Here is a 15,177-nt window from a genome sequence, read left to right on the forward strand (position 1 = left end):
GCTCGACCGTCGCTATAAAATCACAGGCCTTTAATTACTTCTAAATACTTCGAAAAGAACCGGTTAACTAGGCTACCCCCGGCGTAAGCAAAAAAGCTTCGATCATATCATCTCCAAACAATAAAAAGGCTTCGAAACATTTCATCCATTGAGCGAAACCTCCCAAGGTGCTCATCTATTGTCACATAATAGCTCACAATCGAGGTTCATACCGAACCGTCAAAGAGTCAGACGAACACAAAAAATTCAATGAGGGAAAAATAAAGCCTATACTAGAGGTCGTACTGACCCGACGCATAAGAACCATTATCGCCATCTTAAATTAAAGGGCCGTACTGACCCAACGTATAAGATCCATTGTCGCTAGCTTAAATTAAAAGGTCGTACCTACCCGATGCGTTAGAGCCACTATTGCTAGCTTAAATTAAAAGGTTGCACCGACCCAATGCGTAAGAGCCATTGTTGCCAGCTTTGATTAAAGGTTGTACCAACCAAATGCGCAAAAGCCTACGGGCCAGCATAACAAGATCTAGGGTCGATTTGTAAACGTAAGGGTTTTTTACTTGAAGGCCAATTCATCGGACTAATCATTGACAAATGTTGAAATACAAGACTAATAAAGACATACACAAGCAAAGGGAAATGCATGAAAAATGAAACTATAAGGTTTCTTTATACATGTATGTGTGAAATAATGCAAGGCTATATTTGCAATGCCCTCTGAGATCCCTAGACAAATAATCAGAAAAGAATAGCCTATTCTTCTTTCTCCTCGGGGATTGCGGCCCCGTCGGCCTCTCCCTCATTATCTTCGGCATTAGATACAAGGAACTTGGCTTTATATTCATCCTGCATGGCCTGCTCAATCTCTTCTGATAAATCGAAGCCCCTTGTATGGATTTCCTCGAGGGTTTCCCATCGAGCATACTCATTGCTTCTACTCTCCCGATTGGAAGGCCCTCTCACCTCAGCCTGAGCATTGGCAGCATCTTTTAAATAATTGGAAAATTTCCTGTCAGCCTTAGCCCAAATCTCTTCACCTTCAGCCCGGGCGTCTACGACCTCGACTTTCATCTCCATAAAGTTGGACTCGAGGGCAGAAACCTTGGCCAAAGCATTCTTCTTAGCCGCAATACGGGCATCTATCTGAGCCCTTAGCTCGTTGCACTCATATTTGGCCTGGTCAAACTCGACCCAAGGGCGTTCCAGATCCTCTGTCCTGCTCTGCATTTGAAGTATCAAAATATTAATCTTTAAGGATATAAGAAGAAGCATACGTTACCTCGGAGTAAAGGTTACCTATTTCTCGAGGTGGCTTTCGTAGTTCAGGGTTCGATTCGCCTTATACCGAAGGTGCCTCAATCCTTTACCTTTTATCACAAAGAAGCCTGTGGGATATTTCCCCATCCAAGGCATTCCTATACCCGGTTTGACAGTGGAGTAGCTCGGACTTAATCTTGTCAAAGGCCTATGAAAAGGGAGCTCAATGAGAAAACGAAAATGTAAAGTCAAAAAACCAACAAAGTCAACCGAAGCTCACCGCAGAACAAAACCGCTAAGCCCCTTAAAAGTTGAGCATGCATCTACTAGCCTCGTCTCACCGGTCTTAGTTGAACCAATCTCGGTGGGGACATGGTTGCTTGAGACCCTGCTTGATTTAGGCGGCCCCTAGCCTCGAATATCCTTCGAAGTACCTTTGACGGGAAAAGAAGAAGACTACAATACACTTGTATCCCTCAAAGTACCTTCGACGGGAAAAGAAGATTATGGCAAAATGCATGTATCCCTCGAAGTACCTTCGATGGGAAAAGAAAACGACGACAAAAAACATGTATCCCTCGAAATACATTTGACGGGAAGAGAAGACGGCGGAAAAGGAGGAGCCACTATTCTGAGGCTATAAGCCTCAGGTACTGCAAGCTCAGCCAATACATCTTCTTTGAGCCTCCGAGTAGGTCTTGCCTCGCTATGAGCATCTTCTTCATTCGAAGATTCCTTCTATTTGTTATCATTCCTCGGCCCCGAAGCTGACTATCCTTCCTCCTCTCCAAAGGGGCATGGTCTCATCTCAGAAAATTCTCCAATAGCTGCGGTGACAGAGTTAATACACATAAAAGAAAGTACCTTTCAAAAAAATAGGCCGCTCATCACATACCATGGTGTTTGGCCTCCCATCTACCTTTGGACTGATCTCGCCACTTACGCTCATTGTAGGTTGAGCAAGCTGCTAGTTTCCGAGTCTAATCCGCCAGGTCAGGGACCTTATACAGAAACCATGGGATCACTGCAGAGAAAGAAAGGAAAACATCTTTATGGGGTCTGCCTCCACCATGAACAAGATTATAAAAGCACAAGTGTACCACTTACGTGTGAAAAACCATTTCTCGGGAAATGGCAGGAACTTTGCGGGTATAATGTCAATGGTCCGCACTCGGACAAAACAATCATCCACCCTCGGTCCCCGCCTTTATCAATACTAACAATAAAGGGGCGGGTGGATCTACATCGTAGAGCAATCAGGCCTCGATAATGTAAGGGTTGGTACAATCTAACGAGGTGACCAAGGGTAAACTCGAGCCCGGTTTTATCCGCAAAGTACCTTATCATCAACACTATCCTCCAAAATGATAGGTGAACCTGCGCCAGGGTAATCCAATATTTTCTACAAAACTCGAGCACAACTCTGTCAAGAGGACCCAACGTAAAGGGGTATGTGTATGCGTTAAAAAATCCCTCTACATGAGTCATGATGTTCTCTTTCATGGAAGGTGCCTGCAATACCACCTTTTCTCCCCATCTGCAGTCTCTCCGAACCGCCTCGAGGTGTTCCTCTCCTATTGATGAGATAAAACTCAATGCGTGTTCCCAATGGCCCTGAACATTGGGCGGTCTCTCTTACAAAAAGTCCCTCCTCGAGACAAAGCACATTGAGGTTAGGTCACCGGACACCGGCAGTGTACCACTGACCGAGCGGGAAGCAGAGGCGGAACTCTCCTCCTCTTGGTGGACAAATTTGTGCATAGCAGACATAACTACTATGAAACAAGAAGAAGGGGATGAAAACTTAAATGAATGCCTTGAACTAAATAAATGGAAGCACTAATGAAAGGAGGAAAAGCTCTACTAGGATAGTAAAGTCCTCAAATAAGAGGAAAGTAAGCTCATATATAGAGCAAGTGGCGACTGTTAGCCTATTCTGAAGGCCAATTATTCCTGACCATGTTAGTGCCACTTTTGGGGAAGTGTATCGGTGGGACCACCCCGGTCACTTTGCAATCATGCCCTACAAATGACATCGTCGTATGTCGTTCGAGGGGTCAAGATTCTCGTACCAATCTAGTGTTGAGATGGTTCCCGATCTCGAGGATCTCTGTTGTTATATCTATAAGCTCTAAGGGGCTATCAACATTGGTCTAGCCTCGAGATGGTGCACGATCTCGAGGATCTCTGCCACTACAAAATAGGCCCCGAAACAGTTAACAATCTAGCCTCGAGATAGTGCTCGATCTCAAGGATCTCAGTTACTCCGAGTGTGGGCTTTAAAAGAGCCGACATTAAGACTCAACAGACTAGCGTTATATAAGCACTGAAAAATAAATTTGAAGACTTAGAATAAAAGGATATCTTTGTATTCTCAAAAACTCATTTACAGAATATGTCTTTACAAAACTCCCTAGAGGAGCCCATACAGAAAAGGCAGAAAAGAAGAAGCAGAAAGGACGACATGAGACTATTCCTCACCCTCACTACCATTTGATTCACTTCCGAAGTCCTCATCTGAAGTAGTTGAAGGCGTTTATCTCTCCTCCAAGATTCTAGATTTCTTGATCTCACTAGGGTGATCAATACCTTCGGTATTTGCTTCTTCGAGGGCCTGCCTCTAAGCTTGTAGACGACCATAAGCAATGGCTCTAGCCAACTTCTGCTCGGCCTTCTTAGATATCTCCCAGTCTCGAGCGTTTGCAGTAGCAAAATCTTTATTGTATAAGGACACATATTCAACAGCCTCAGCCTTAGCTATAGATAGTGCAACAACCTACTTCTGAGCATTTCAAAGAAGTTCCCGGGTCGAGGTCAACTCACCCTATAGAAGGTCCTTTTCTGAGGTCACGACCCCATTATACCTCTTCAGCTCGAGGAACTCCGCATCCTTGGCCGCGACCTCTTACCGAAATTACCCCACCAGGGCATCCTTTTGCCCACTCAGCGAAGGCAAAATAAGATCATGCATATCAAGTTATGAGAATAAACGAATGAGCACACGAATACCATGTTACCTGCTCGATAAAGCTGCTCCTTTCTTGGTGCACCCCCTCCAGGCTTACCCAAAGCTCACCCAACTCCTCCTCCTTTCAGGCGGAAGAAGACTCCGACTTATTTAGCTCCGAGGTGAGCTTCTCAAGTTCCTTCTCACGGCATGAAAGCTTGTCTAGGATCTTAGATAAGGCATGGTCATACAACTTATTGACCTACAACAAAAGCAGAAAAGTTGAGAAGGCAAGGTAAAAACTTGAAGCGCAAATGGTATGTCGAGAATACTACTACTGTTGAAGCTTCTCAACCTCCTCGAGAGGGATGGGGAAGTCGAGGTCTGTGTCCATGTCAATTCTAACGAAGTAGTTCCCGAGCATATCTTCCTCTCCATGAGAGGCCCCCACACTAGTTGTACCCGTATCCTAGGCATCCCTAATTTCCCCCGGTGAAAATGAAAGGCCCAATTTAAAGCCACCCAGGGCATCAAATTCTGTCAGGATCTCTTCTCGACCTCGAGAAGCTTCGGGTTTAGACCTTGTGGAATTGACAATCAAGGTTTCATCAGCACATACTGTGCCATATCTGACTTGAAGATCAGGGACTGCACCCGAACCCTTCTCAAGGGTCTCCTCAGCACGGGTTAGGTGCACATCGACCATTACCAGCTCGTCAACCTCGTGCCTAGTAGCCTGTGGAACATCTGCATCCCGTCTTGCCCTTTGTTCCAAAGGTTAATCATCATCATCATCACCTTCACCTTCAGTGTAGAGACTTGCCACTGCAGCCAAAGCCGAGACCGTGGCGTCGATCTTAATTGAAGACTCGGTCGAAGCTTCCTTCTTCCTCTTCTTACCCTTGTCGGGTTTTGAGGTTTCTTCTTCACCAACGGGAGACGATCTTATCGATACACCATCCTCGAGGCCTAAATAAGCATGACATATCAAACTTATCACCACGAAAAATACACATAAGAAATTTGGCAACGATAGTAAGAAGTACTTACCATGGTTCTTAGCCTGCCACCGAGTCTTGGCCAAATCATGCCAAGAATGCCACTGTAAGGGAAGGTAGAGTCTATCTTTCTAATCCACCCCAAAAGTTTCTAAACCATGGCGCGGTACCAAATGGTGGATGCATAGTCAAAAGAAGATCATTTCAGAATGGGAAAGAAGGGGTAATAAAACGAACTCGAAGTAGGAACACTTACGCTGCATATTCCATTCCTCCGAGAATGACATCCTATTAGCCGGGATAATGTCCAATGTCCTCGCTATAACAAACCGGCTCATCCATACCCAATCCTTGTCATCATAAATGCTCAAAAAGAACGTCTTTTCAGATTGAGGATGAAGCTTAATCAAACCTCGGTAGAAACGAGGGTTGTACAACCTGACCAGGTGATCGAGGGTGAAGGTCGTTCGCTCAACCTGATTCGAAAAATATCGGAGCATGTAAACGATCCTCCAAAAAGAAGGATAGATTTGATTGAGTGTCACTCGGTACTCTCGGCAAAAATCATGAATCACCGAATCTATCTTCAGGGAAGAAAGATCTACGGGACCTAGAGTTAATGGATAGGTATATATGCTGAGGAAGCCAACTTTGTAGTCTACTATGCTTTCCGCAGGCTTGGGGATCTCTACTTGAACTACCACCCCCATGAGTAGTCTTTCTTCACTCTCTGTGTATCGGTTACCACACTGATATACCGAGATTAGTGGTATTTTCGATGGAAAAATCAGAAACTATATCGAAGTGGTTGGGGGTACGTTGCTCAATAGTCGGAGGTATTTTTGGTTTGCCCTTGGACGGGCGTGATGAGTAAGTGGCACCCTCAGCCTGAGGTACCATTGTAGAGGTTCTAGCCATAATTATAAAAAGGGTTTCTAAGAAAGATGATGAAGAAGTAAGCACAGGAAGAAGATGGATGCAGAAAGCTGTGAACTTAGCCATAAAAACTTGATGTTGTATAAATGTGAATGGCAAAAAAAATTGAAGTATTTATAGCAGCCGTTTAGGCGATGTTTGAGGAGCGAAAAGGTTGAACCAATGATGGTTTGTAGGGCTTCTCGATAATCGTGTTGATAGCAACCGCTGCACAGCCTTTGAGTCATGGCATTGAATGCTTTGATAAAGTGATGTCATAATGGGAATATCAAAGAAGCAGGAATTCAAGGAAGTTTCTTATCATTCTATTCTAAGAAACGCAGGGACTATCTGTATACAACTAAAATTGGAGAACCCGATTTTATGATCATTGTGACATCCCATAGACCGTCTTTATAAGGCCCGTGGTACAATTCGAGCCCCGACCCCGAGTGTTCCCTATACTCGATCTTGGGGTAGAGCAAATTGGCGGCTATGATGAATGAGTGGGAGATTCCCAAGGAAATGGTTAGAGTTGATCAAGTCCATAATAATAGTACAAGCCTGTACCATGGAATTAAATGGTTGTACCAGCCGCATATCGTTGTAATAAATATATATATGTAATATGTTGGGATTCTCCCTCCTATATAAAGGGTATCCTTGCTATTTATTGCACACATGATATTCAATACAACAATAAGAACATTCTCTGCTCTCTAACTTAAACACTCTCTATTGTCTTTTCTTTGATTTATTGCTTACATTTATTGTGTTTCATTATGTGTTCTTCATTTATTACTCAACATTGGACATAAAGAGCCTTCATTAAATCTCCTAAAACTGTTAGTTCTTCATCAATCAGCTCCAGTCGAGCTCATTAGCTTAACCCCAAGGACAAGTCCCAGTATAGGCCAGCTCGAGGCCTCGATCCTCAACAACTCGGCTTGTGTAGCGTTCTATTTTCAAGCTCTTATCTTATTCTCTAGTCTCACACTTAGCATCTACTGCCTAAGAACTAGCATAAAAATAAATAACATATTTTTAGAACCACTGAATCAAATCTAATTGGTATTACCATTTTCAAGGTAAACAATTTTCATGGTGGAGCTATCAAGGAACTTGGCACAGGTTTGCGGAATATGGAGATGCAAGTGTGACAAATTGCTATTGTCTGAGAGAAATGTAGGAACTCTCCCGGCTGATACTTAGAAGAATCTTATAGAAACGGTAAACTTTGTGACATTGAGAAGCGGGCAACTATAGAAATAACCCGCTCAAGTCCAAAAAGGGGTGATACCTAAAAAAGAAAGTGGGGAGGAGCTGAAAATTGAGATTGATAAGAAGAAGAAAGGAAAAAATGCAGTAGAGAAAAATAAGAAGGAAAAAACATCAAGAAGGGATGAACATGATGTGAGCGAGCATATGCTTGCTCTACCTTTTCCCTAAAATCTATATAGAGAAAAGATAGACAAGCAATTTGAGAGATTTCAAGTGATGCTGAGACAGGTTAATGTAAACCTGCCTTTCACTGAAGTCCTCTCACAAATGCTAGCTTATGCATTGTTATTAAAGGAGATCCTTATCAAGCAGAGGAAGATGGAAGAGACATCGGTAGTGAAGCTCACAGAGCATTGTAGTGAAATCTTGCAAAACAAATTTCCACAAAGGTGTAGCGATCCAGGGAGTTTTACTATACCCTACTCTTTAGGCAATCTTAACTTTGATAAATCTTTATGTGGTTCTGTTGCCTCAATTAATATATTGCCTTTATATATTTACAGGAAGCTAGAAAATGAGATTGAAGAGATAAGGTCGGCACCCGTATCTTTACAACTAGCAGACCAAACGTCTATAATACCCGAGGGGGTAGTGGAAGATGTTTTGGTGCGGGTAGGTAAGTTTGTATTTCCTGTTGATTTCATAGTAGTGCGGATGGAGGATAATAAGTAGGCACCCCTCATTTTAGGAATACCATTCTTAGCAACGGGTAGAGGGATATTAGACATATATGATAGAAAACTCATGCTTAGAGTGGATGAGGAGAATGTGACTTTCGAGATGAATGTAGAAACGTGGGTGAGAAAGGAGAAACCAGCTGCAAGTGTTGAATGGAAGGTGAAGAGTTCAAAAGAGAATTCTCCAGTGAATGAGAAAGATAAGTATGCGGTGTAACCTATGAAGGCAGAGTCGAAGCTTTCTGCACGGATGTGTGCACTAGTTCAGGCAAGGAGAATGGAACCCGACTACAGATTCAGGAAAGTTTCCTCTACCTTACATTTTATAATTGTATGGCATGGGGACATGTAACAACTTAAAGTGTGGGGTGGGGGATAAATGCAAGTTGTATGTCTATGCGTTAGTTTTTGTTTTTTAGTTGTTATAAAAAAAACGGGCAATCCGGTATACTAAGCTCCCGCTATGCGCGGGGTCCGGGGAAGGGCCAAACCACACCGGTCTATTGTAGACAAACTTACACTATATTTATGCAAGGGTTTATTTCCATGACTTTAACCCATGACCTCCTGGTCACATGGAAGTAACTTTACCAGTTATGCCAAGGCTCCCCTTCTTAGTAGTTAGAAAATATTGAAAAAAAAAATTAAAATTTTTTATGTCTCACAATGATGGATATCATATCGACGTGTTTCTTGAGAGATGTAAACCGAAGGAAAAAGACAAAGATTTTCTTTTGTTGGCTAGTGTATGAATTCCCCCATGGTTTTTCTTTGTGCCACTATTCTTTTCCAAGGGTTTTGTTTGAACCGGGTGTAATTAGTTTTTTACTTTATTTTTAGGATTAGGAAACCTTGTGCTTATGATGTGAATTGAAGCAATATCTCTTGACTTTGTTACCCCTTAATAATAGTGAGTGCTTTAGTTGTGACGCCTAGGCTCAGTTTTTTACTCTTGTATAAATACATTAAATTGTATGATCTTAACTTTGTTTAACTGCTTTGACTAGAATATCTTGATAGTCTGATCCTGAGTGAGTTATGTGTCATGTGTGTGTGAGGTCTTTGTGTTATTCTGTGCATTGCATTTGATGTCTATTACTTGCCCCGTGTGTTTGCAAAGCGAAATAATAGCTTTATTTTGTCTTGGAAGTGATATAAGCATTTATTTGTTCAGCCAGTTATATGATTTTATCCACCTAAATATTATGTATCTTAGTTAACTCCTTTGATCCCATCATCCTGTTTCTTTGGCAACCACATTACAAGCCTTTCCCATTTGTTTGAATTGACCATCTATTTGAACCTTGTTACCTCTCGTCAGTTCTTGAAATTGTTATGAACTTTGTAAAAGCTGAAGTGTGGGGTGTTTTGTTTGGATTTTGATTGGAACTAATGAAATAACAAGAAAGGTGCACTTTTTTAAAAAAGTAAGAGCAACTTGAATTGAAAAAGAAAGAATAGAACAGTTGTATTGGTGTTAAAAATATTCTTTGATAATGGTGACTCTTGATGTAATTGTTCTTAAATAATTAGGAGTTGATGTATGTTGATGCGAAGGTGGAGTTATGGTTTGACTTAAGTTTGGGGTTTTAAATGTAAAAGTGTATGTAGTAAAAGTGTTTAGGGAGATGTAGTCACTCTTATAGCTAAATGTATCCAACACATCCCGCAACCTTCATTACAACTAGTTAAAAGTCCTACTTGATCCTTGACTGAATGCACACGAATTAGTAGAGTAGGACACTACAGGAAAGCCTATAATGCATATTTTGTGGCATATGAATGTTGTTTCATAGAGTGAGCGACTTCTTTCTATTTTGAGTTTGCTGATTGTTCTTAAATTTTATTATGTGTGTAACTACTCTCTATTGTTGTGTGAGGGCACATGATTCATGAAGAAAAGGTAATGGCGTTGACCTCTATGTTAGAGTAAGTGAGTAAGTTATGATTAATGCGTGGTACTTGTGAGTCAATTCTTGAGGTGAAGAAGTTACACTATTGTGCTTAACCTATTTTAAATATTCTTTGTGTGATGAGTTATGAGAGTTGTTTGATAAGGTCGTGTCAATATGAAGTGTAGTTTGATTGCTCGAGGACGAGTAATGGTTTAAGTGTGGGGTGTTGATGGTTGGCTATAATCTTGTGTTTAGTTTCTTATTGCATTCTAATTTACTGCACTTTAATTGAGGTGAAACTTTAATCACTAGTGTTTTGCACTAATTGTGTGTTTTATGCCTTGTAGGCATGATTTTGAGCTATGTATATGTTATGGAATGAAATCAAGATATTAAGGAGCATTGAAGTCTGAGTAAAATCATAAGAAATTAAGATGGGATAGTGTTCGGGGATCAACGGACGATAGTGCTCTTAAAGAACAAAATGGAGAATCGAGCAAGAAGCCACCCAGGTGCGCGAGCGTGCATTAGCCGTGCACTAGGCAAGCATTGGAGGCAGAATGTGGTGTGAAAGTGCACGGCCATATGCGCGAGCACACTCCCAGGTGCGCGGCCGCGCACGTCTAACTCCGGAAAGTGTCCTATTTAGCGTAGAAAAATGTGTTTTCGCTTGGGCCCGACCCTACTTGGCATATATACATGGAAAAATGGTATTTTGGGTATTCTGACGCATCTAATACCTAAGGAGGCTAAGGAGAAGTTTGAGAAACAAGAGCACAAGGAATCTATCATTCAATTCCAACTCAAGACACATGTTTGGATTGTTTTATGTTTTTCTTTACTTTAAACTTCATTGTGATGAATTACTCCATGTCTATGGAGTAGTTCTCTTTAGGGTTTTATGGATTTGGTGTATTGACATTTGTTTGTGCATTATAACTCTAGTTTATTTATTGAATTGTTTTGGTTGTTTTAAATTGTTTCATCTATAATCAATAGTTCATGTAATCAAGAGAGGTATAACTTGTGATAATTTTGTCTTATCGTTTGCTGAGTAAATTCATTAATTCTTCTTAGTAATCGAAAGAGACTAGTTGAATTGTTGATTAACCTAGTTAGGAGAATAATGGAAAGAGGTTTTTCCAAAAAACCAACTCATTACGAAATCTTGCATATTTTTATCGAGCTTAATTTAATTCATATTGTGAGGTTGAAACTTAATCGATAGAGAGTTTTTGCTGAATGTGTGAACAAATAATTGACGGAATTCAAGAGAGTCACTTAACATTAGAAGTGAATTATCTAGAGTTAGGTCCCAAACATTTGTCTTGCACCTGTCCTATCAATCCTATATTCTCCTATTGACGTCATTCCTTACTTATAACTTGCGTCGATTGTCATCAGCCAATAGTTTAGAATCTTAGTTAATTTTAGTTTTAAATCACATAAATCTCGGTTGTTCATCATCTTGGATAGAAATCTAGCTACAAACTACGATAATAACTATTTAACTTCAATCCTTATGGATATAATATTATATTTACTATATTTGACTAACGAGCATATTTAAGTGTGTGTTTTGTGCTCATCAGGCACAGTTATAAAGGCATCATTAGCGAGGCAGAGTCATCCGGATAACACTCGAATGAAGAAGATATGGGGTTTCTAAACATGTCATACTCTAAACGACAACGTTTACCGTAAATATAAATAATTTTTCAAAACTATTTATCTAAAAATGCTTGACCTACTTTTCCACCTGTCAAAATTCATGTCATAATTCACCATAGTCGGAAAGAGTATGAAGGGATCAATAACAAAGGACAAGTTTACAATCACCACAAATCAACACCCCTACCCCACTAAGATGGATCGAGCTCTACCCTAGGCTAGTTGTGTGGGTGTAACTGCTCGCGCTAGAACCATGATATGGGTTCCTGGAGTTGTACCCAACTCAAAAGATTGGGGCAGTCCCTTTTTATATTACTTAAGTCTCCACACATAAAACAACACATCATTTTGTGAGTTTGCTGACTCTATGAATGCCTGAGAATCTGAATACACAACTGAGGAACCCAAACAAATTGAGCAAGGTATGAACTTTGTGTCGGTAATGCACTTATAATCGAGTACTGTATGAAACATGTCCGACTAAATAACCACGATTAACTTGATGGGTTGACTGAACATGCCTGAAAGAACGACCTCCACAGTGATGCCCCTGCCTTCCAGATGAGGAGTTACTAAAACTAGCTAAACCCTGGGGCCTCTTGACATCCAACTCCTCTTCCTCCTACCTACACACATGCTCTAAGAGCCTAACAATCTACACAACCTGATGAAAAATAATATCAGTCTCAACCTCACGGACCATACCATAACGGATACCAAAGTTGAGGCCCTATGTGAACCTCTTAACACTCTCCCTCTTAGTAGGGACCAATAACACAACATGTCATGCCAACATTGTGATACTCATCTCTTATCGAGTCAGGGTCATGCCCCCTGTGGCATAGATGGTCAAACTCACTATGCATCTCATCTTGGCGAGTATGTGGAATAAATTTTACCAAAAAGTGATGTGAGAACTAAGACCATGTGAGTGGTGTTGTGCTAGCTTGTCTACTTGACTCATAAAATTGCCACCATCTATATGATATCCCCTTAACTGGAACATAGTAAATCGACCCCATTCGAATCCACTACACCAATAGTCGAAAAGAATCGATGACAAAGATCAAGGAAACCATGTGCATCCTCAGCAGACTCTCCACTAAACTAGGGAGGATCAAGGAAACCATGGCGCCTATCATGAAGACAAGGCTAGCCAACACTTTCCCATTTCAGTTTTAAGAAATTAAGAGATAAGCATTTAGTCCTAAACATCATAAAAACCTAAAAGTAAGCAGTGACAATACTAAACACTTTGCGGAATACAACCCAACACAACCTGATACCGGGGTGTCACAAGTCATGAGTATCTATCAATTCTAGTACAAGTCTGAGAAGTCTACAAAACTATTACAAAGTCACTAATAAGGGAAAAGAAATGAGATAAAGGGGGAGAAGCACGGGACTGCGATGCCAAGCAGCTACCTCGTGAACTCCGAAATCTGTCGGGTGCTCTCAACCCTCACTGGCAGGATCAGCAATGCCTGAATATGCACACGGGGTACAAGGAGTAAAGTGAGTACTCCAACTCAGTGAGTAGTAATCATAAATAAGGACTGAAAGCGAGAAATCACGTAAGGCACATTATAGGCTATACGGAAGCAGTAAAAGCCATTAAAAAAAGAGCGAAGCAGTGATAATGTGTAAAGTCATTGTAATTTAGTTCAAACTTCATGAAATGCCTTTTTAACAATTAAGCAGGTAAATGATAGACAAGTAAGACAGATAGGCACATAAAGGATTGCCCCTCGGGCACAATGTCAACAATACCAGCCTCTCGGGCTATCTCTCACATCACAATGGGTACCCGCGCTCACTAGGAGTGTATAGACTCCTGGAGGGGGCCCTTACGGCCCAAGTGCAATCTCAAGCCATCTTCTGGCATCATCACTAGGCCCTCGGCCTCATAACAGCAAGCCACCTCGTGGCGTAGATATCTCAGGCTCTCGGCCTCATAATCATAATTAGTGTTTCCTCACAACATAGACCGTCGTCCTTGCTCAGTCAAAATCCTCAGAAGCCACTCGGGCATATTCTCAGCTCAAAATATCATTTAAAAGATCATTTAAGTGTTAAAGCAGAGTAAACATTGCTGATTTATGAAAAATAGTAGAATACAGCATGACTGAGTTCAAGTATAAAGTCAAAACTGTGAGGAAATATCAATAAAAATCCACTAATGATTCAAATAGTTGGCACGATTCCCAAATATGGCATTCAGCCAAAAACATGATGATAGTAAATAGTTTTCAGTCAAATACGCGGTAAAATAGTTATTTAGGATGGACTAAGTCACACTCCCCAACAGTTTACGACCCCATGCTCGTCATCTAGCGTGTGCATCACCTCAAAATAGCACAACGATGTGCAAATCCGAGGTTTCATACCCTCAGGACATCATTTATAATCATTACTCACCTCAATACTGTCAAATCTCTAGCCCGCAACACCTTTGACCCTTGAATCAGCCTCCACTCATGTCAAATCTATCCAAAATCATAATCACGACATCAAATTATGCTAAAAGAACGAAGCCCAAGCAAAAATAATCAATATACAACTTAAATCTCAAAATTAGAAAAACCCGACCCCTGGGCCCACGCCTCTAAATTCGATAAAATTCACATCAATAGATTCCTTATCTCCCCATGAGTTCATACATATCAAAAGTACCAAAATCCGACCACAAATGGTCCCTCAAATCATCAAGTCTAGGTCTCCAATAACAAGCCCTAGTTTTCCCAATTTTAACCCTTAAATTCCATTAATCCTGGCTCTAATCCATGAAATAATACCATAGGAACCAGTTTTAGGTCCAAAATCCTTACCTTAATGAAGTTCTCTTGAAATCCTTCTTTATAATCGTCCAAAAAGCTCCAAAGCCGACATAGAAATGGTGGAATAGCTTAAAAATCGCAAAGGAATGAATTTATATGTTCTGGCCCAGGTATTTTGCATCTGCGGCCCAATACCCTCTTCTGCGGTACCGCATTTGCGGTCAACGAACCGCTTCTGCGGCTTTCACTTAAGCCCCACTTTCCGCATCTGTGATGCACAAGCTGCACCTACGCCATCGCAGGTGCGGTTTGCCAACCGCTTCTGCGGTCACGGCCTTTCCAAGCCCTTTCTGCTTTTGTGGCCTTCTCCCTTGCATCTGCGGCATCACACCTGCGGTCCCCAATCCGCAGGTGCGGAAACACCAGAAGAAGAAAATCTGCAGCTTCACCAAAAATTCCAAACTCTCCGTCAACCATCCGAAATCAACCCGAGGCCACCGGGACCTAAACCAAAAGCACAAACATATCCCAAAACCTTATTCAAACTTATACCAATCTTCACAAAACCTCAACCAACATAGAATCAACCAAAACACCTCGGATTCAAGCCTAAGTTTCCAAAATCTTCTGAATTTTGCTTTTGATCAAAAACCCAACCAAACCACGTCTGAATGACATGTAATTTTGCACACACATCTCAAATGACCCAATGGAACTACTGTAACTCTCGAAATTCCATTCTGACCCCTATATCAA

General features: G+C 41.2%; 1 protein-coding gene across 1 annotated transcript; it reads left to right on the forward strand.

Moving 5' to 3' along the window:
• Positions 1-7,617: 7,617 nt before the first annotated feature.
• On the forward strand, positions 7,618-8,295 carry LOC107770007 (uncharacterized). The gene is made up of 2 exons (XM_016589262.2): positions 7,618-8,017; positions 8,105-8,295. Exons 1-2 carry the CDS (start codon positions 7,618-7,620, stop codon positions 8,293-8,295), a joined length of 591 nt encoding a protein of 196 aa, XP_016444748.2.
• Positions 8,296-15,177: the final 6,882 nt, after the last annotated feature.

This window comes from Nicotiana tabacum, chromosome 6 (genome assembly GCF_000715075.1).
Source record: "Nicotiana tabacum cultivar K326 chromosome 6, ASM71507v2, whole genome shotgun sequence".
NCBI lineage: Eukaryota > Viridiplantae > Streptophyta > Magnoliopsida > Solanales > Solanaceae > Nicotiana > Nicotiana tabacum.

Coding starts and splice junctions, on each gene's coding strand:
- LOC107770007 (XM_016589262.2), top strand. CDS start 7,618: ATGCTGAGACAGGTTAATGTAAACCTGCCTTTCACTGAAGTCCTCTCA. Junction 8,018..8,104: donor AGATGTTTTGGTGCGGGTAG/GTAAGTTTGTAT, acceptor TACCATTCTTAG/CAACGGGTAGAGGGATATTA.